This window comes from Patella vulgata, chromosome 2 (genome assembly GCF_932274485.2).
Source record: "Patella vulgata chromosome 2, xgPatVulg1.2, whole genome shotgun sequence".
In the NCBI taxonomy this organism is placed as follows: domain Eukaryota; kingdom Metazoa; phylum Mollusca; class Gastropoda; family Patellidae; genus Patella; species Patella vulgata.
Window position 1 is genome coordinate 87,505,368 of NC_065880.2, and position 22,999 is coordinate 87,528,366.

The 22,999-nt window shown below is 36.4% G+C and overlaps 1 protein-coding gene across 1 annotated transcript in view; it reads left to right on the top strand.

The window, feature by feature from the left end:
* The window catches only part of LOC126811516 (protein O-mannosyl-transferase TMTC1), a 74,940-nt gene that overhangs the window by 12,174 nt on the left and 39,767 nt on the right, over window positions 1–22,999 (top strand). Inside the window, exon 2 of the mRNA XM_050537188.1 lies at window positions 17,868–18,045. Within this exon, the coding sequence (XP_050393145.1) occupies window positions 17,868–18,045 (178 nt within the window). The remainder of the gene's footprint in view (window positions 1–17,867; window positions 18,046–22,999) is intronic.

Below are 22,999 nucleotides of genomic sequence, written 5' to 3' on the forward strand. Positions count from 1 at the left end.
AGCTAACCTTTCGGCCATCCAACCCCCCCTGTGAACATCAAGAATCATGTCACAGACAATTCGACATACATTATGCAAGAGCTAAATTTGCCTGTTTTCTTTAAGCAATGTTATTTAATTATTAATTAGACATTAATTAAAGATACAATAGTTAAGAGTTGGTCATTCTTGCTATAATAATTCAAAAATAGATGATAAAAAAAGAAAATATTGAAAATTTCATTCAAAGCCAAGTTATCATTGTTTGTAGTTTTGACAAGATGTGTGCACAGTGGTAACCAGGGCACTGGTAGAATCAGGACTATGCATCGATTAGTCATTTTTAAATTAAATTTTTAAATGGCAAACCGTTTTAATCTAGTTAAAATCTCGAGTATCCGATGCCATCGAGAGTTGATTATGATCTTGTTTTGTTAATAAATGTCTAACTAATAATTTAGATAACATTTAAGGCCTAAAGAAAGACCTGTAATAGGCAGATTTAGCTCTTGCATAATGTATGTTTAACTTATCCAGACCATAGTCGATTCTCGATGGCATCGCTACCCTGCGATATTTACTGGATTTGAATACATTTTGTGATGGATGATTTAACATCAAAATGGATAATCGAGACTTTGTTTTTTATCGTACTGACTTTAGTAATGATGATCGAGGCTAGGCCTAAAATTTATTTACTAATATCTTGGTTCAGAGTTGAGCAATTTGACTGAAACTTTCAGCATATTCTATTTACGTTATCTTTTTTTTAACTATTATAGCGGGAATTGTCAACTCTTTATCTAATCTCCCATAATGCTCATTTAATTCATGACCTTTGACATATAATATGCATGTGTAACATATATGTATGTTATTATAAATACGGATTATTGAACTATTAAAAATAAATGTGGTGACATTACAATAGGACCGTATTATTGAAGTGTTTGACTCTGTTGTTGTTATATATCTGTTGAAGAGAAGGCACTCCTCGTAACCTACGTCAATATGTAGGTGGTAGATTTGAAAGAGAAAGTTAATTCTTAAGAAGCTTGTATGAAATATTTTTCATTTCTTGTAATTGTTTGTTGTTTGGAAAAAATTAAATCAGTCAGATTTAGAGAGAACTTCTGTTGATTGAACAAGTTTATCAAATTGTTGCCCTATTTTGTTTCTCTGGGGGTCGCATGTTCGATCCCTGCATTGGCCGAGAAAGGTCATCAGGATTTTCTGGCGTGGTATCCCTTGTCGGTGGTGTAGGACGGAGAGTCTAGTCATTTGGATGGGATGAAAAACAAAGGTCCTGTGTATACATCGGCATGCACATAAAAGATCACTTATCAGTTGGAATTTGATATATGTAGGTCATAGTGCCGCTGCCCTGGCAAAATTTCCCTCATAGCACACTGTATGACGTATGCCCGTCTTCATTAGCTCAGTCAGAGCAGAACAGTAGGACGTTAAACCCCATTTCATTTCGTTTCTCTTAAAGTCCTGGCGTTTACTCATTCCATTTATATCCCTTCATAAAAAAAAAATGAAATTAAAAAAAATTAAACAATGAAGGCTGGGGGTGGGGGTGGGTCTTTAGTACCATCGTGCTTCTCAGAAAAATAAAGCAATTCCTATTTACAGAAAAAATAAAAACGATATTAGATAAATATTAAGGTCGGGGTAGAAAGCAAGTGGAAACCTACGACGTTCAGGGAAAAAATGTTTTTTTATCAACAAAGTTTTGATGATTATTGAGATATTCCGATATCAAGTTTTTTAACAACCAAGTTAAATATTTTAATATTGACCTTTTTAACAGTTTTTCCATACAGGTACTCCTTTATACTCATATGTTATAAAGAACATTTTTAAAAAAAAACCACCAATTAAATGAAAATATAGTTTTGTACTGGATGACTGATAAGCACACTGTGTGATGACATCATTGTTAGAAATATATATATAATATTTAGCTTGTGTTACAAGCAAGGGACAATGATTTAGTTTTTAGTATATATTTCATTGCCTGCGCGGTTTATAAATGAAATGAATTTTATGAAATGGGGTTTAACGTCCTACTTTTCTGCACCAACTGGGCTAATGAAGACGGGAATACGCCATATAGTGTGCTATGAGAGAGATTTTGCCCGGACAGTGGCACTACGGTCTACTCTTATGTTGAATTCCAACTGTCACAGGTTCTTTTAAGTGCATGCCAATGTGTACACAGGTCCTTGGTTTTTCGTACCATTCAAACAACTAGACAGCTGTCCTTGTCAGGCCCTTCGTTCTAGAGGCAGAGTTTTTAATAGGCATCCTGAAGATAAGAAAATGAATTTGGTGTGGTCTTACATGTTAAAAGAGAGAGAGAGAAATGGGGTTTAACGTCCACTCGACACAAACTAGGTCATTTCGGGACTGACATATGGTTTAATTTTATTTCAATAATTCGCTTGCGCGTAGGGGTCTTTTAGCAGTGGGAGGAAACCGGAGAACCCGGAGAAAACCCACGAGGTTGGACAGGCGACCCTACTCCTTGTCACGTACAACCAGGGATTCGAAACCACTCCAGTTGACTGAATGACAGACCTTATGATACAGCACGCACGTGCTAACCATTCGGCCATCTTCCCCCCCGACATGTTATAGACTAAACAATGTTTAAACAGCTTTTTAAGTAATCTATTAATTTCAGTTTGAATCAAGTTAGTAAATAACAAGAGAAGAAAACTTTTTAGTTCAAGTATAAAATAAATCAATTATATATTCCAGTCAGGTAGATGAAAGTGTTTTTGTACATACGATGGGAAGGTGTTTTAAATATCTCCTAGTACTAGTATTTACCTGTTATGTACCTAGCTGTAATTGAAACTTGTTTGAGTGGGTGGGGATTACACAACAAGTTATGTTAATATATTGCGGTGGTATAATTGAGCGCTATGAATAGTGGAAGGACATCTAAGTTATGTTAATATATTGTGTTATAATTGAGCACTATGAATAGTGGAGGGACATCCACCCACACTTTATGTAAATGCATCTTGACTTATTTTAATTTTCTTAAAGGGACTAAAAAATAGGGGGGTGGGGGGAAGGGGAACCCTGATAGGCAATAGTGGAGGGACATCCAAGTTATGTTAATATAATTCCAAGACTACAATGAATAAACTCCTTACTAAAGTGTTAGTAGTATATGTGGAAGAATCACTAGAACAGTACAGGTCAGCTTGAATCTCAGTGATACGGTGGGGTCGAAATGAGAAGGTCCTTTTTAAAAAAATAATGTCAAAATATAATCCCCCAGCGACTGGAATATATTGTCGTGTTATAATTGAGTGGAAGGACACCCAGCTCCACTTGATGTAAATATATCTTGACTTGCTAAAAAAAAAATAATGAAATAAAATTGAACCATATGTTAGTCCCGAAATGACCTAATTTGTGTCGAGTGGATGTTAAACACCATCTCCCTCCCTCTCATTTCTCGGAATAATGTACTGGTTGTGTGAATCAAGTTGGTATGGTCAACTGTGTGTAGATCTATTTAATCAGGTCAATTGGTCAGGGTATCTGTGATATAAGTCAATATGACTTGTGTAGGTATATATTATATATATTTATCTATAGGTATAATTATAAATCAATATTTATATTAATTCACACCAAGCACCTGTCTCTAGTTGCACTTGAGTTTAATTTAATTAACTATATTTTACAATATTCTCTAATTGACCACATATCGCAATATGCATTAACAATATACTTTAATTGACCACATTTTACAATATATTTTAACTGATAGTGTTTTACAATATTTGAATTAGGGGGTGTTTTACAATACATTTTAACTGATCGTGTTTTACAATATATTTCAATTCAATACATATTGCAATATTCTTTAATTAAAGATACATTATGGGAGATTAGTTAAGAGCTGACTAATAGTTAAAAACTAGATACTGTAAAGGGAATTACTAAAGTTGATACGATGAAAAACATAGTCTCGATTATCCATTTTTTTTATTTAATCATCAATAATCGTTGAGCAGCAGATCGGATTCAAATCCAGTAAATATCACAGGCTAGCGATGACATCGAGAGTTAATTATGGTGTGGATAGGTTAATTAATGTCTAAATAATAATTTAGATAACATTTCAGGCCTAAAGAAAGACCTGCAATAGGCAGATTTAGCTCTTGTATAATGTATGTTTAATACATCTCTCATAATGTATGATTAACTATATTTTACATTATAATTTGATTGACCACATTTGAATATATTTTGCCAATAATTTGACAATCATTATTTTCAATTCATAAAACTGTATATTTAACTGTATCTAATGTGCTTTATGGTTAAATTCATTGAAATAAATTATTTTTTGGTTCTAAGGTTAAATTCATTGAAATAATCAATTTTATGGCAGGTAAATTACCTGTTCGTCATCAAATTCAAAATTGTCATGGGTTATTTTACATGCACGGTAGCTTATTTTTTTTTTTGTCTCATCTGAATGACTAGACACTGTACCTTAAAACATCTGACAAAGTACATTCTCTGTAAACACGGAGGCATTAATTTGAACTTCCTGGTCAAGATGTGCCAAACTTCAGATAATGGAGAGTAAAACCAATTGTGGACAGGTAAAGATATATCCGAGTTCAAATAATGGCCAGACAAAACAACTGTAGACAGGTTTTGAACTCAGTTAAAAAAACACTGTGTTTATTTGGCTGGTGATAAATAAATTTGGCATATATTCAGGTCTCTGAGAACCCCTGTTTGGTTTTTAATGACTATACATTACCTGAATTCAAACCGTGCATGTACAATACAGGTGATATGAATGGTGGTGTGATTCTGGCTAGATAGTTGATTATTTACCTGTTTGTGGGTCTTGAAGTGAATTCTATTGATAATGATATGTATTATATCATCTATTGAAATACCTGTATCATTACCTTTACAAGTCTACAGGTATATATAGATATATATGTACAGGTATGCAGGTAAAAAAGGCTGTTAATATACCCCCCCTCCCCCCTGTTTGTATGTATGAAAAAAAAAAGAAACTTTTGTGTTACACTTTTATGTTTTTGATATATTATTTTGTACTGTCCTGGTGTGTAATGGGAGAGAGAGAGAGAGAGGGAGAGAGAGAGGGTTTAACTCCACTCAAGACAAACTAGGTCATTTTGGGACTAACATATGGTTCAATTTTATTTCAATATTTTGCTTGCGCGTAAGGAGCTTTAGCAGTGGGAGGAAACCGGAGGACCCGGAGAAAACCCACGAGGTTGAACAGGTGTTTAATGTAAACATACGTACACCAGGAGGGGTGGATGGCCGATTGGTTAGCACGTGTGCATTGTATCATGAGGTCTGTCATTGAGTCAACTGGCATGGTTTCGATTCCGCGGTTGTATGTGACAAGGGGTAGGGTCGCCTGTCCAACCTCATGGGTTTTCTCCGGGTCCTCTTGTGGTTGTTGATTAAGGAACATGCAGGGGATCGTGTCTGGCAAAGCCAAAATTTGAGCCTGACATTTTCTGTGACAAATACCTTATTTCCAAGATTGTGTATAGACATTCAATTTTGAAAAAAAAAACTGACAAATTATATTCCCATAAAAAAAATTGACACATAAAATGTAATTAAATTTGATCTTTGATGTTTATCTAAGATCAACAAAGACCAGATGTGGCATTTTTAATCTAATCAATGTTTTTACTTTTCACCTGAATGAAACGGGTCATTTACCTGGCATAACAAAGGTGTGTATTATTAAGACTGTAATCTAACTGATGTGATTTAATAACAGATAAATTTGGTTGTTACAGTTTTATTATTATTTTTATCTATTGTCTGCTTACCTACACGTGTCTCCTTCAGGCCAGGAAATTAAATTATTCTGGTTCTCAAACGAAAATGAAATGGGGTTTAACGTCCTACTGTTCTGCTCCTATACTGGGCTAATGAAGACGGGCATACGCCATACAGTGTGCTATGAGGGAAATTTTGCCCGGGCAGCAGCACTATCGCCTATTCTTATATCGAATTCCAACTTCCAAGGGATCTTTTACGTGCACGCCAACGTGTACACGGACCGAAGGACTAGACAGCTGTCCTTGTCAGGCCCTCCATTCTGCACCAAGGGGAAACCACGTCAGAAAATCAGGTTGAACTTTATCGGCCAATGCAGGGATCGAACTCCAGACCTCCAGGCTAGCGAGCCAGCGTCTTAACCACCTAGTCACCGTGGCCCCCTGGTTCTCAAACATTCTGGGGGGTTGGATGGTCGAATGGTTAGCACGTGCGCGCTCTATCATAAGGTCTGTCATTGAGTCAACTGGTGTGGTTTCGAATCCCCTGTTGTACATGACAAGGATTAAGGTCGCCTGTCCAACCTCGTGGGTTTTTTCTGAGTCCTCCGGTTTCCTCCCACTGCTGAAAACCCCTACGCGCAAGCGAATTATTGAAATAAAATTAAACCATATGCTAGTCCCGAAATGACCTAGTTAGTGTCGAGTGGACATTAAACCCCCTCTCTCTCTTGTTTTTCCTTGGTGCAGGAAGAAAAGCCTGACAAGGAATAGTGTCTAGTTTTTCGGGTGGGTGACAAGAAACCGAGGCCCCGCGTAAATATTGCCGTTCACGTAAAAGAACCCTTGTCAGTTGGAATTCGATACAAGAGTAGGCGGTAGCACAGCTATCAGGGCAAAATTTCCTTCATAGTACAGTGCATGGTATATGCTCATTTTCATTAGCCAATTTCGAGAAGAACAGTAGGACGTTAAACCCTGTTTCATTTTATTTCATTTTCAAAAAATTTGTCTCAGGGGAAGGTTTTTATTTTTGTATTTTTTATTTAGTCAATGGATCACTACTGGGCTAAATGACTTCCTAAAACATTACATTTCAATGCCTATTTATAATAGAGCTGTTTATGTTTTATTATCCAGTATCATTTATGACTGACTGTATCAGGGAAGTGTAGGCCTACCTGTTAATCAAGCCTACGGCACACATTCGTTTTCAATCAGAAATTTTACTTCATTTAACCGTTGGGAAAACATTAACTATTTATGATTGTGCGGTTATTAAAAAGAATGGTTTTTTTTTTAAAAAATAAAAAATAAAAAAAGTTCATGCTGTTTATTTTAAGATAAGATTTCATGTACCAACATGTTCATTAAGAGCAGCATACCGGTACATATTATTGAATACAAAATGAAAATAGTACAAAAAAACAAAAAAACATTGTAAGTAGTAAAGAGAGGCCGAGTGTCAGAGAAACATAATATTTTTTTTACCTGACCTTACAAGAAACGATGAATAGGATCTTTGTTGATATTATCAATATTATTAAATTTTTATCAATCGAGGTGAAGTTTTATTTGTTGATTTTGTCGACAATATTTGAAACAACTTTACACTTCACACTGCTCACAGATCAAATAACAATTTCTTTTGTCAGTACAATATTTTTTTGTTTTTTTAAATTACTTTTTTTCGTAATACAAGTCAAATAAAGTTAATACAAACTATTTGAATTCTTTACATACTTTGAAATGTTATGATATGAAATGAAAATTTCAGTCAAATTAATTTATCCTGAGCAAAGTTTTAACAAAATTTTAATTAAGCTCAAATAGTCTCAATTGCCAGTAACCATTTCTACGATAATAAACCAAGTCCTTGTTGTCCATTTTAACGTTTAATGAAAATATGGCAGACATTTGTAATTACTTTATTCTGTCGAGCAATTAATACGGTAACCCAGGTATCATTTAATCTTGTGTATCCCCTGTCCAGCCTCGTGGTGTTTCTCCCGGTCCTCTGGTTTCCTCCCACCTGTAACGATCCATACGCGCAGGCGAATTATTGAAATAAAATTTGAACAATGTTTTCCCTGAAATGACCTAGATCGTGCCAAGTGGACTTAAATCACATTTCTCTCTCTCTCTCTCCATTCTGTCGGTAACCTAGGTATCATTTAATCTTGTGTATCTAGCACTAATTTCTTTCTCATTCGTTTAATATCAAATCTTTGTTTAAAGATTCGTAAAAACTGTTTAAAATCACCATATGTTCCAAGAACTAAATGCCATTCAAAGAATATATCACCATAAATCGTTTAATTTGTACTTCTGTCCAGTTTAAAGCTGACCATTCAATTTTGGTAATGAATGTCCAATTTACAAGTGTTTAATTTCTCAATCACTGTTAAAAAATAAACAACCCAATTGATTATTGATGCATAATGATTAATTTTTGAACAGTGGTCAGGAAATTAAATACTTGTAAATTGAACACAGATCATCAAAATTAATCAGTCAGCTTTAAACTGGACACATGTACAAATTAGATGATTTTTTGTGATTTTAAATAATTTTTACAAATTTTTGAACAAAGATTTGATATTAAATAAATGTGGAAGAATTTAGTGCTAGATACACAAGATTAAATGATATCTGGGTTACAGTGTAAAGTTCTGACAAGAATTAGCTCAAATATTCGCAGTTGTCGACAACCATTTCTATGAGGGGATCATGTGGCTAAGTGGGTAAGACGCTGGCTCGCTAGCCTGGAGGTCGGGTGTTCGATCCCTGCATTGCCCGCAAAATTTCATCCCAATTTTCCGGCGTGGTTCCCCCTTGTCAGTGATGCAGGATGTTGGGCCTGACAAGAACAGCTGTTTAGTCGTGAAAAAACGAGGTCCCGTGTACACATTGGCGTGCACGTAAAAGATCCCTTGACAGTTGGAATTCAATATAAGAGTAGGCCGTAGTGCTGCAGTCCGGACAAAATTTCCCTCATAGCACACTGTATGGCGTATGCCCGTCTCTATTAGCCCAGTTCGGAGCAGAACAGTAGGACGTTAAACTCCATTTCATTTCCATTTCTATGATAATAAACCAAGTCTTTGTTGTCCATTTTAATGTTTAACGAAGATATGGCAGACATTGTCTAATCCGTTGAATATCACGGGCATCCAATGATCTAAAGAGTTGATTATGTTCATGTCATGTAAACAAATTCATTAAATTAAATTAACAACTTATATAACTTTCAGATCAAATGGCACAGAAGTTCTAATCCATTTAATATCACTGCCATCTGATGATCTAGAGAGTTGACTGTGGGCTTGTCATGTTAATAACCTCGTGGGTTTTCTCCGGGTCGTCCGGTTTCCTCCCACTGCTAAAGACTCCTACGCGCAAGCGAATTATTGAAATAAAATTAAACCATATGTTAGTCCCAAAATGACCTAGTTCGTGTCGAGTGGACGTTAAACTTCATTTCTCTCTCTCTCTCTGTCATGTTAATAAATGTCTAATTAATAATTTATATAACATTTGAAGACTTGCAATAGACGGATTTAGCTCTTACATAATGTACAGTGTATCTTTAAATGAAGACCTCCAGACTAGCGAGACAGCGTCTTACCCACTTAGCCACCGTGGCTCCTCCTCTTGGACGGTGTTGATGTTTGGAGACTTGTTGGTTAACAGGTCAAGAGAGATTAATTTTGACAGTTTTTGCCCCCATTGTGCTTACACCCATGTATACCCTGTCTCATGCATGATACACCTTTCATTTGAGGTCAAATTTGAGCAACTGCCACCCTAGCTTGAATGAAAATGTATACCCTGCCACATTCATGATACCTTTCACCTTATTCCAGGAAACTGAGGCAATAGTTTGAACTTCGATTTCAGAAGTTGAAATAAACTGGGTTTAGTCTGTGATAACCTCGGAGCAGAGGGCCGCCAGCTTAAAATTGATCTGTGAAAATGAAAGCTCTTGTTTTTTTGGGGGGTACAATTGACACTTGAAAGATAGATAAGATAGTAGTATGATATTAAATGTACTCTAAGATTACAGCTACTTGTGTGCGTTTTATTTTGGGTGATTACCATCAGCAGCAGTTATTATCTATTACAGAGCTATCAAGGTTTGGACAGGGTGGAGGGAGAGAGAGAGAGAGAGAGAGAGAGAGAGAGAGAGAGAGAGAGATGGGTTTTAACATCCACTTGACACAATCTAGGTCATTTCAGGGCTAACATTGTTCAATTTTATTTCAATAATTTACTTGCACATAGGGATCTTTACCAGTGGGAGAAAACCGGAGTGGGAGGAAACCAGAAGACCCCGAGAAACCCCACGAGGCTGGACAGGCGACCCTACTCCTTGTCAAGTACAGCCAGGGAATGGAAACCACGCCAGTTGACTCAATGACAGAGCTTATGATACAATGCGCACGAGCTACCCATTCGGCCATTCAACCCCATGGGCGGTGTGGAGGTTTTATCTTCCTATTGCATGGTTAAAAGACCAAACTCAAATAAACGCTTGCATTCATGACTGTTGACTGACTGATAAACATATTGTTGAAATATTGAAATAAAATTATTCCATATGATAGTCAATGGACAACTCTCTCTCTCTCTCTCTCTCTCTCTCTCTCTCTCTCTCTCTCTCCCCCTCTGTCTCTCTCACTCTGGCTTCCCATCCATGAGGTCCGGGGCTCCTGTTAAAGTTATGATGAAGATAAAATGGGGTTTAACATCCTACTGTTCTGCTCCGACTGGGCTAATGAAGACGGACATCCGCCATACAGTGTGCTATGAGGGAAGTTTTGCCCGGGCATTAGTGCTATGGCCTACTCATATATTGAATTCCAACTGCCAAGGGATCTTTTACATGCACACCAATGTATACACAGGACCTCGGTTTTTCGTCCTGGTAAAGTAGGTGGAAAGGGGGCTATCTTTTTTAATTTACCCAGTTGCTGCGGAAAAAGAGGACATTAAACCCCATTTCATTTTATTCATCTCTCTCTCTCTCTCTCTCTCTCTCTCTCTCTCTCTCTCCCCCCCCCCCCCCGTCTCTCTGAACATATTCACTCCCCTAAATAACAGGCACCAATGGTTCACGAGGGACTGTCTAGGGAAGAACTGTGTTTTATACCTGGGTGTTAATACAGGTAAAGCTGTAGTAAGGTGTATATATATATATGTGTGTGTAAACAGGTGTAAATGATGAGGTGTGTTGTTGAATATGATAAACAGATTAAGGGGGATATAGTTACAATAGTATTTATATACTTATCATATACTTACCTGTAACAGACAACACACCTGATACCTATTATATTAAACAGGTGTTGTCATCCCATATCATAATATTAAACAGGTATTAGTGATATTAATTTTGACCAGTATCTTACCTTAAATGAGCTAAATCGCTAACATTTGGGACCTAGAAATTGACAAAAGTGGGTCGCAACTCATATAATACTGTAATATGAATGTATATAAACTGATATACATTCAATGGTTTCCGTTTTTACTCTAATTTCAAATCAGTTATGTCCCGCGAAATAAGCCAGCAGTCTCAATCGAATGCAAATTTCTAGCGCCTGGTTATTCCAGTCTACATACGCTGTTTGGTTTGGTGCAATATGTCTAGCCTCGTCCCTCGAGTCTCTTGCTAGAACTTGGGCTGAAACGCATTATGGTACACGATTCGTGTACCAATGGTAAAATGTTTATTTTGTCTTAAATATTGGATATCAGAAGCCCATCTTTTTCCGGTAAGATCACAGCATCAATGTTGATTTAAATTGACAAATAATTTGTGTTTTCAATGTTGAAGATTTTGGATGATATTGAGTTAGAGACTTAGCTACTTTAAATTACTGTCATCTCAAATATCCAGCCAAGTTCTTTTACATTAAATCATGAATGAAATGAGGTTTAACATCCTACTGTTCTGCTCTGACTGGGCTAATGAAGACGGACATACGCCATACAGTGTGCTATGAGGGAAATTTTGCTCAGGCAGTGGCACTATGGCCTACTCTTAGGTCAAAGTCCAACTGCCAAGGGATCTTTTACGTGCAAGCCAATGTATATATAGACCTCGGTTTTTCATCCCATCCAAACAACTAGACAGCTGTCATTGTCAGGCCCTCCTTCCTGTACCACTGACAAAGGAAAACCATGTCGGAAAATCCCAATGAACTTTCTCGGCCAATGCAGGGATCGAACCCGCGACCTCCAGGCTAGCGAGCCAGCGTCTTACCCACTTAGCCACCATGGCTCCCCCATTAAATCATAATGGTTGTCAATATTCTAAACCAGTGGTTCTGAACCTTTTTTGCCAACGGCACACCTTGGAACACATGAAAGAATTGTGGCACACCTGGCTAAATATATATGAAAAATATTTCAATTTTGCAAAATTAAATCATGGTAAGTTAGACGGAATACAACCGTAGGCAGAGACTAGTCATAGACACATAGAATGACTCAAACTAAATAAAGAAAAACACAGCTATGAACTCATCAGTGAATACTCAATTTGGATCACATAGTTTTTTCACAGTTTCTTAGTGTGCCGTTCAAAATTTCACGGCACACTTAGGAAGATCTCATGGCACACTGGTTGAGAATCACAATTCTAAACTAATGTTAAGTATCTGCTTGTTCTTTTGTTAAAGATCCACATTTCATACACTGATGACAGATTTTAATCCTTGATAAAAAAACAGACAAGATATTTGATTAAGTTAACATCTGAACAATATAACAAAGGATTTAAACAAACTTCAGATAGCGTCTCCCCGAAACATATCATCGCACAACAAATATGTCACGTTTGTTTGAGGTCTATGAGTTATTGTAAGTAAAGAATTTGTTTGATGACAAATGGATTAAATAGATTCGTTTTAAAACAAAGATAACGGTTGAAATAAATATGTTTCTTTGTCTTTCTAGTTAACTCTCCTTAGAGTTTGTTTTGCAGGACATCGGAACGAGTAGAATGTCCCCATGTTCAAGGCAATCTCAGGACCTATCTTAATCTCTTTTGTTACTACAAAAATAATAACAATACAAACTCACACCATCTTTACTCATAAGAAATTAAATGAAATGGGGTTTAACGCCCTACTGTTCTGCTCCTACTGGGCTAATGAAGACGGGCATACACCATACAGTGTGCTATGAGGAAAATATTGCCTGGATAGCTGCACTTTGGCCTACTCTTATATCTTTTACGTGCACGCGATGGACCTTGGTTTTACTTCCCATCCGGTTCTCGGTCCTGAACATGCACACATTAAACCACTAGATCACCCACCCACCCCTTTGTCAGGTACAATTGACACATTTATTTCTGATCCTAAACACAGAAAAGATAGTATTAAAAACAATACTCAAGATTAGGTACAATATATAATAGTATTAAACCAATACCTGTCTCAAGGATACAGGTACAATATATAATAGATAGTATTAAAATCAACACCTGTGGTCGTTTAACACCTGAGAGTTAAATAAAGGGAAACTCGTTTAAATATTGTTTTATGATCTATCAAACCTACAACTATTACCTTGTCTATTATAGTTTAAATATTGTCAAACCTACGGCTAATAAAAGGAATAGAGTGTTCTTTCTATAGGAAAAGATCAAGAAGGCTTGAGGCTGTTTTATTGATAATCACAATAAAATATATGTGAAAGTATTTAACCATTAAAAACACAACACAGCCTCCTCTCTCCCACTCCCACTCCCAAGTTTGCAGTATACTATGTAGCCTCCTCGCTCCCACTCCCAAGTCTGCAGTATACTACATAGCCTCCTTGCTCCCACCCCCAAGTCTGCAGTATACTACGTAGCCTCCTCGCTCCCACCCCCAAGTCTGCAGTATACTACGTAGCCTCCTCGCTCCCACCCCCAAGTCTGCAGTATACTATATAGCCTCCTCGCCTCCACTCCAAGTCTGCAATATACTACATAACCTCATCCCCCCAGTCTGGGCAAAATTAACCTTATAGAACACTAATGGCATAAGCTTTTCTACATTATAGGCTGGTTGGTGTAGAAAAGTAGGATGTTAAACCCCATTTCATCTCCTTTCTTTGCTCCTGGATGAGTAACATGAAATATGTTTTTATTTCAACCCTATTACGTATGTATTCTTCTGTGAATTAGATCCATGTGTTTGGTACATAAGGCATATGGCGTCGTTTCCATTTATCAGTAGTACAGGATGGAGGGCCTGATAAAGACAGCCGTCTAGTCGTTCGGATGGGATAAAAAAAACCTAGGTCCTGTGTATACATTGGCATGCACGTAAAAGATCCCTTGGCAGTTGGAATCCGATATAAGAGTAGGCCATAGCCATAGTGCCACTGCCTGGGCAAAATTTCCCTCATAGCACACTGTATGGTGTATGCCCGTCTTCATTAGCCAAGTTTAGGAGCAGAACAGTAGGATGTTAAACCCTGTGTCATCTAAAGTTGGTTTAGGTACGTCTTTCGACGGCTCAACATATTCTGGAATAAAGTTCTCTTTTCAAATTTTGACAAACTGGGCGTAGTACACTACATACGAAAATACATCAGATTCTGGAATACGGTGCCTTTTTGAAATTTGGACAAATTGGGTGTGGTAGTGTACATACGAAAATACATCAGATTCTGGAATACGGTCCTCTTTTGGAAATCTTTGATAAATCTTTGACAAATTCTGGAATAAGGTAGGGGGGTTGGATGGCTGAATGGTTAGCGTGCGCGCGCTGTATCATAAAGTCTGTCTTTGAGTCGACTGCCGTGGTTTCGAATGCCCGGTTGTACGTGACAAGGAGTAGGGTCGCCTGTCCAACCTCGTGGGTTTTCTCCGGGTCCTCCGGTTTCCTCCCACTGCTAAAGACCCCTACGCGCAAGCAAATTATGTAAATAAAATTAAACCATATGTTAGTCCCGAAATGACCTAGTTTGTGTCGAGTGGATGTTAAACCCCATTTCTCTCTCTCTCTCTCTGGAATAAGGTGCCTTTTTGAAATTTTGACAAATTGGGTGTGGTTCATACAAAAAGGTTCTGGAATAGGGTGTCCTTTTGATAAACTGCACTAGATGCATGTTGTTATAAAGAAGATAAGTAAATTGTTATAAAACTATTCTATTTTTCCTGCCTGTGAATTATAAACATAATATTTATCTAATATCGAAACTTTAAACCGAATATGGTATGAATATCACCGCCTAACATTTGAACATTTAAAAGAAAATATTGAAATAAACCAATACTTGTGTTGATAACTTTGTCACTTGAGGTGCAAACCGTTTTGAAGTTTAACATTTAACACTGTTTTTCTCAAGGTTGCAGTCTTCAGGTGATAGAGTTACCTGTCGTTTATATAGATATACAGGTGTCTTCAGGTGATTTATATAAATCGTACAGGTGTCATGTGTAGGTTATATAACATAAACATTGATATAATAAATTTATGTGCTTATTAGAAAGTTTAAAAAGAAAAGTGAACAGAGGAACTAGAGGTTTCACCTTCGTGGCTCTACAATAAGGTTGTGTATAGTCCATGGAGACACACCAGTCTACAGAGGCACCACTATATTAGGGCTCTTCATAGAGACACCTCTGTTGTAGGGTGGTCCATGAAAACACTTCTGTTGTAGGGTGGTCCATGGAGACACCTCGGTTGTAGTGTGGTCCATAGAGACACCTCGGTAGCACCTCTGTTGCAGGGTGGTCCATAGTGTTACCATAGATTTTATTTTAATATATATTCATTATTTAATTTGAAGTTGCAATTTTTGACATGTTTCTATCAAATTTGATGCCTTAGGCTTAACACAATTCGTCATCAAAGTATGAATTGTTATATCTCATAGACATGTACCTGAATGAGACAATTTATCAATAAATTTCTTTTTGTCGTATTTATATACTGGTACAAGCTGGTACAATTAATCACAAGTTTTTAAATTTTAACTGCTCCTATCCTAGTTCAATATGACTTCGATGCTATCTGTATTTGACTATTGTTTGATAGTGTGGGAAAATGCTATCTAACATAAATTATATAATTTTTCAAAACTACAAACAGAGTACAGCTGGAAGTGTTCTTGATGCACCAAAGGAAATTCTGTCCATATTTCATCTTACTTGTCATTAATAAATAACACTGAGCAAATCATCGGTTGGTGTGGCTAAGTATTCTTCCGTCTCCTGGACAATAGAGAGGGAGAGAGAGAGAGAGAGAGAGAGAGAGAGAGAGAGAGAGGATATGGTCCGCTCAACACAAACTAGGTCATTTCGGGACTAACATATGTTTTAATTTTTATTTCAATAATCCACTTGCACTTAGGGGTATTTAGCAGTGGGAAGAAACAGGAAGACCCGGAGATAATCTGTGAGGTTGGAAAGGCGACCCTAATCCTTGTCACGTACAACCGGGGAATCAAAACCAATCAAAACCACGTCAGTTGACTCAATGACAGACCTTATGATACAGCACGCACATGCTAATCATTCGGCCATCCAACCTCCATAATAGATTATTTAACTATGACAAACTGAGCTACTGCAGCGCTCAGAAAACTATAACTAATATCAAAATCATATTGTGTGTTGCAGATATACACACAGAGACCAGGTCAATTCGGGACTAACATATGATTCAATTTTATTCCATTAATACGCTTGCGCGTAAAGGGTCTGTAGTTGGAGGAAACCGGAGGACACAGAAAAAACCTACAAGCTTTGACAGGTGACCAAAATCCTTGTCACATACAAGCGGGGAATCAAAACCATATTATTGGCTTAATGACAGACTTTATGATGCAACGCGCACGCGTCAACTCTTCGGCCCCTCAAACCCCCCTTGTGTATTATAACATTTTATCTGGTCGTACATACACAGGTTAGAACGTAGCCATATTAACTGGTACCGAGGAGGGCTATAATCAAAATGAACTTAATATTTGAATAGACAATGTTTTTGTTTATTTTAGAATCAAATCATATTGTATATTATCAAACATACATTATGCATGAGGTAAATCTGCCTATTGCAGGTCTTTCTTTTAGGCCTGAAATGTTATCTTAATTATTAATTAGACATTAATTAACTTATCCAGACCATAATCAACTCTAGATGGCATCGCTAGCCTGTGATATTTACTGGATTTGAATCCGATCTTTTGCTCAACGCTCATCAATGTTTAAATCCAAAAATGTTTTGTATTGTACTGACTTTAGTGATGATCATCGAGGCTAAGCCTAAAATTCGATTGCTAATATCTTGATTCAGAGTGAAGCAATTTGACTGATATTTTGAGCATATTCCCTTTACAATATCTAGTTTTTAACTATTATAGTGAGAACTACCACCTCTTTATCTAATCTTCCATAATGTCCCTTTGAATTTTATCTGCTTAGTGCGAACCGGTACTATAATTGCCCATAATCAAAATATTTAAAAGTATTTATCGGGTGGTTATTTCCAATAAAAGTATGGCAATTTTGGTATATATACATCCAATCTTACTAGAAAAAAACTGGATTCCCCGAAAAACACCCATGGAGCGTATACAGGACAAAAATGTAAGGGTTCCCTTAATTGACAGCCCGACGATTAGGAATTTCTGCATGCGTGATGTCAAAGGTCACACGCAAACATTGAGCGATTGATGTACAAGTTGACGTACAACACTTTCTGAGATAAAAAATGACAGAAAAAGACACGGGTAGTGGATAATCCGAGAATTTAATTGAGATTCGATATTTGTAATAAATGGTAAGCGATTAAAGACAACATCGTCTTATGTATGCAATGAATTCTCCTCTGACTTCTGACAGAGGTAAGTCACGTGACGTAAACATGACCTGGTTTGATCAAATTTTTATACCAGGGCATTCCTTGGGAATTACAGTGTTTGAGAAGGATTTGAAGCAAAATTATGATAAATTAATTACTTTGAATATGTTTTTAGTCCATATATACAATTAAATCACCCAGTTTGTACATGGGAATGTATCTTTAAGTATGTGATTATTTTGTTTGTTTATTTCAGAATCAACTATGAATTAAGTGGAGGAAGAGCGTATTGGTTTCATGTTGTAAATGTTATATTACACTGTATAACGACTGGTCTATTTACGTATCTCCTACACGATGTCTTCAATATCTCCACTACAGCATGTTTCTTCACCTCGTTACTCTTTGCTGTTCATCCTATACACACGGAAGCTGTGAGTAAAACAATCCTCTTTTGTATAGATGTATTATGTAAGAGCTAAATCTGTCTATTCATGGCCCCGAGTTCACAAAGCATTCTCAGACTTAAGTTAAGAATTTACTCAACTTTCAGTCACTATTTACGAGAAATATCTTTGATCCAGAAACACAAAACTTTGCAAATAGTTTCTTATTGATGTATTTGATACATTAAAACAACAAAAGTTTTATAAAGGGCAATATTTTAATTAAAATAAGGCAAACATTTTTGAGTAAATTCTTAACTTAAGTCTGAGAATGCTTTGTGAATTCGAGGCCTGGTCTTTGTTCTCGCATCAAATGTTTTATGAATTATTGATAAGACATTTATTTCATTGAGTCGCATTTATGAAAAACGACTTCCGAGGCCTGCTTCACGAAAATTTAACTAAGATAAAATCCAAATTTTAGTGATTTGATTGGGTAATATTAGATTGATTTTAGTGCTTAGCCAATCAAAATTAAAGTATCTACTAAAATTTGGATTTTATCTTTAGTTAAGATTTTGATAAACGGGGCCCTGGTTTATTAGCGTGCAATGTTTCGACGATTATACTCTCATCTTTATCAAGCAAATGATAACATATTATACATAAATCCCTAAATATATATACAATAAAAGGAAGCCATAAATATACATTATAACAAGCAATTTATTCATATGACAAGCCCATAATCAACTCTCTAGCACATCGGATGGGACAAAAAAACTAAGGTCTGATGTAGTCATTGTCATGACTGTAAAGGAACCTTTGACAGTTGGAATTCACTGGAAAATTATAGGCAGAAATGCCACTTTCCAGACAAAATTTCCCTCATAGCACACAGATTGGAAAATACTTGTCTTTGTTAGACAGGTTGGGGCAGAAATGTAGAATAAACATGATATACCTGTTGACTAACAATATATTTTTGTTTATCTACCTGAAGGATATATACAGGTAAACTAGTCTTTTATGTAAAAGGTTAATTAGTATAAAATGACATATCTAAAATAATTTATTATTCTAAATAAATACCATCAGTTGAAAACCTTTTACACGGTCTGAAAGAGATCTGTATCTGTCAACTTTACATTGCTAATGAATTATTCACACACAAAAAATATTCCAGTATTTTAATATCTGCAGGTAATAATCAAGGTTATGGTTATCATGATAACTTTTTTATTTTCTAACGATATTTATTTAATCAATATTTACCTAATCTAAAGGTACAATACGTAATTCTGGGATCTGGAAATAAGCCGGAGATTATATAAATTCATTTCCCAAAACGTTCCTTCAGTGTTCATTTAAAATGCATCAAAAAAAATAAAAATTGTCAACAGTTGACATCCATATTTAATATATTATATTGGAGTAAACAGTAGATGGTCACCCTTTATTAGAGCCGCTGTGGCTCAGTGAGGAAGTTGCTTGCTTACTTAAACCTGGCGAGACTTGACTCAATGACAGACCTGATTCTACGCGCACACATGCTCAGTGAGGAAGGCACTGGCTCACTAACGTGGTGGCGCAGGGTTCGATCTTGGTGTTGGCGTATTAAATTCCCCAGGATTTTTTCAGGGTGGTTTCCCCTTTTCATTGGTGCAGGAGGGAGGGCCTGACAAGGACAGCTGTCTAGTCATTTGGATGGGATGGAAAACCAAGGTCCTGTCTACACATTGGAGTGCTTGTAAAAGATCCCTTGGCAGTTGGAATTCTATATAACAGTAGACTGTAGCGCTGTTGCTCCAGACATAGCACACTGTGTGGCGTATGCCCTTCTTTATTAGCCCCATCGGAGCAGAACAGTAGGGCTTTAAACCCCATTTCATTTCATTCATACAGAAGATAAAAAGTTGTTTAATCTTTTGTTGGTCACGCTTCAGTTGTTGACATACGATAAACATCACACTATATTCTATTGAATTATGTTAATCTAGGGGTTTGTCCAACATGAATAAATAACATCCTGGATAATAGAGAAAAGGATAAATCCAGATCAACAGGACTTAAATTATAAATGAATGAGCTATGGTGTATCACATTAACTTCAATATTTCGGTGCACCACACGACACAGGCCAATAGAATTATTTGTTGGTTTCTCATTAAAGATACATTATGGGAGATTAGATACAAAGCTGACAGTTCGCACTATAATAGTTAAAAACTAGATAATGTAAAGGGAATTTGCTGAAAATTTCAGTCAAATTGATCCAATCTGAACCGAGAATTTAGCGATTGAATCTTGGGCCTAACCTCGATCATCATTACTAAAGTCGGTAGGATAAAAAACATAGTCTTGATTATCCATTTCTTCACTTAATCATAAATGAGTGTTGAGGGCCAGATCGGATCCTAATCCAGTAAATATCACAGGCTAGCAATGACATCAAGAGTTGATTATGGTCTGAATAAGTTAATTAATGTCTAATTAATAATTTAGATAACATTTCAGGCCTAAAGAAATACCTGCAATAGGCAGATTTAGCTCTTGCATAATGTATGTTTACCAATTTACGGCATTACATGAAAATTACATAGCGCCTTCCTTGATTTCACTGATACAACGGTCTTAATGTCAGTACCTCTCTATGGCACCTAATTGGCGCACACGGCAAAATGCCAATCCGTAGATACGTAGATTTAAACATCAGGCATCTTTAAATTTGTTTTAGTCCCTGTGATATCAGATATGTTTGATCTTATCAAAAAAAACCCATGTTGTTAGCTAGAACTAAGTAGGTACTGTTTGATATATATATCATAAAATTAAACATCAGAAAGTTGATATGTTAGTTGATAAATCTCAGATTCAAATCATAAAGAATGTGATTTTAAGGGGGTTATAAAGGATCTTGATTTAATTTAAAATCAAGGGTCCACTTACCAGCAAGAGATAAAAGATATATCAAATTCCATGTTTGATCTTCTTGTTGAATAATGTCTCATGTTACCTGTAATTGGTAAACTCAGGTGTGTTTATTTACCTTTTGTGTTACCTGTAATTTTAAGTACTTTTAAGTACATACAGAGTTGACGTACTCTTCCATTTATATATTTGTGTGAGCAGTATGGGGGCTGGGTGGGGTTATTGGTTTTAATTGGAGTGGAGGGGTGAGAGAGGGGGGGGGAGGGTATTGGTTGTGATTGAAGCCTTGGTGGGCTGGGTTGGGTGATTGGTTTTGATTGAGGCTTTGGTGGGCTGGGTTGGGTGATTGGTTTGATTTGGGGCTGGGTGGGGTGGTTTGTTTTGTTTTGAGGTTGATGGGGGTGGGGGATGATGCGTGGGGTAATAAGTAATTGACTTTGATTTAATTTATCCCCTTTAAAGTGATCACTGTGCAAGTGTGCTTTGTTTTGGTGATGTTGGATTTATCTGATGCCGCCGTTCTTCATTTGAGAGATTTGTAATCCCTTGCTAACTACAAAATTGTGAAAGTTGAATCTCTAATATCTAAAAATCAGTCCAAACATGGTTCAAGTATGTTCAGTATTTATAAAGATATGTTGAATTGAAAATTTGTCAAACATACATTATGCAAGGGTCAAATCTGCCTATTGCAAGTCTGTCTTTAGGCCTGAAATGTTATATAAATGATTAATTAGACATTAATTAACCTATCCAGACCATAATCAACTCTCGATGCCATCGTTATTTTTGTGGATTTTAATACATTTTGTAATTTAATGCAAAAATAAAAAATCGAGACTTTGTTTATTATGGTACCAACGTTAGTAATGACGATCGAGGTTAGGACTAAAATTGAGTCACTAATATCTTGATTCAGACAGTTAAGAGTAAAGTAATTTGGCTGAAATTTTTAGTTTATTCTGTTTTCATTATCTATTTTTTAACTACTATAGCGAGAACTGTCAGCTCTTTATCTATTCTTACCTAATGCCCCTTTCAATTTTGATTCCCCGGTTGTATGTGACAAGGAGTAGGGTCACCTGTCCAACCTCATGGGTTTTCTCCGGGTCCTTCGGTTTCCTCCCACTGCTAAAGACCCCTACGCGCAAGCAAATTATTGAATAAAATTGAACCATGTGTTAGTCCCGAAATGACCTAGTCGGTGTCGAGTGGAAGTTAAACCCCATTTCTCTCTCTCTCTCTCTCTCCTTTCAAATTTGACATGCACTTCAGATGATATATAGGATATAGTGAACATATGCCAGGGCAACTTGTAATTTTAATTGAAGTCTTTTGATAGGACTCTTTACATACAACTAAAAATTTTACTGAATCCAAGCAGAGAGATAGGACTCTTTATAATACCATTGAATCCAAGCAGAGAGATTCTCTACCATAGATATTGCGATTATAACTTTCATAATTAAATGTAATATAAAATAAACTTGAATACATTTTACGGTAAAAAATTTAATTTTGTTCAGAAAATGGAAATGACAATCTGTCTTTAAAGGGATCAAGCATTGATTCAGGAGGGGGGATGATAGTCGATTGGTTAGCACGTATGTGTTGAATCATAGGTCTGTCATTGAGTTGTACGTGACAAGGAGTTGGGTTGCCGTGGGTTTTCTCTGTGTTCTCCATTTTCCTCCAACTACAAAAGACCCAACGATTATTGAAATAAAATTAAACCATGTTAGTCCAAAAGTGACTTGTTTGTGTCCTGTGGATGTTAAACAAACTCTCTCTCTCTCTCTCTCTCTCTCTCTCTCTCTCTCTCTCACTGATTCAGGATTATTTACTTTAAGGTTTTGGGGGCTGATTAATTCAGAAAGGTCAAATTTCATTCAAATGAAGGAGGTCACGGTCTGTTTAATTTTCTCCTTGGCCGAAGGTCACTGACTATCAATTTATCAAAAATTTGTTATTTCCATTAGAAAGAGATTTGTTTGTGAAGACATGGATGATACTTGAGTTAATCTGCTTGTGTTAATACCCAATAAATACTAGAACTCATTCTCAAAATTCC